This window comes from Penaeus monodon, chromosome 31 (genome assembly GCF_015228065.2).
Source record: "Penaeus monodon isolate SGIC_2016 chromosome 31, NSTDA_Pmon_1, whole genome shotgun sequence".
Lineage (NCBI taxonomy): Eukaryota > Metazoa > Arthropoda > Malacostraca > Decapoda > Penaeidae > Penaeus > Penaeus monodon.
The window spans coordinates 18,081,056-18,081,788 of NC_051416.1; the positions used below are offsets into that span (position 1 = coordinate 18,081,056).

A 733-nucleotide genomic window follows, 5' to 3' on the forward strand; every position below is an offset into this window, starting at 1 on the left:
GGGCTTGGAGCTCGCCAACAATGGCTCCGAGAACCTCGACGAGTACGGCTCGCCGGACTCCTCCAGCACCAACGTCTGCTCCACCGACAGCGCGTGAGTATCCGAAGGGCCTCGCTCTTCCGCGGGCGCGGCTAGCCTGGTGCCTGTAGTGTTTGCGTAACCTCACTGACCGCTGCACTTGGGGTGCGCGAGCAGCTGTGCGAATCGGCCACGCCCTGCGGTGTTGTGTTATTGCTGCAATTCTTAGGTAACTATAGGGAGACGTTCCATCTGAATTGACTGGCCATCCAGCCGCTTGGTATGGAAGCCGCTCAAAGGACACCGTATGATAGCTCTTTGTAAATAGCAGGCTGGTGGTTCCAAAGGGCTGCTCAATCATGGAAACTGCTCAATCGTTTCTGCATAACAGTTACGAATCATAGTAGTGTCAGCTACATAGAATGGAACAACCCAGCTTATGTGGGTAGGCTTGGGTATGAAGGTGGCGGGCGAATTTCAGAAAGGTTTTGGGCATCGCATTGTATCATCGACTTCTGCTTGCATGTCTGCTTTTGACGGATGATTTAGGAGCATCGTTTGATGTTGATACTGATTCTTGTTTTCTACAATTGTCATTATAATCATCCTTCTGTCGCTCCCTCCTTCATTCAGGATTAACAACCAAAGTTCTTGAGGTGCCGTTGGCGCTGCTTAGATTTGACATATATAGCATTCATTTGCTTTGCTCACTAAT

General features: G+C 50.2%; 1 protein-coding gene across 1 annotated transcript in view; it reads left to right on the plus strand.

Moving 5' to 3' along the window:
• LOC119593055 (rho guanine nucleotide exchange factor 5-like) overlaps positions 1-733 on the plus strand; it is a gene marked incomplete at its 3' end in the record, with an annotated part of 83,593 nt that overhangs the window by 24,002 nt on the left and 58,858 nt on the right. The window contains 1 exon segment of the mRNA XM_037941957.1: positions 1-93. Within this exon segment, the coding sequence (XP_037797885.1) occupies positions 1-93 (93 nt within the window).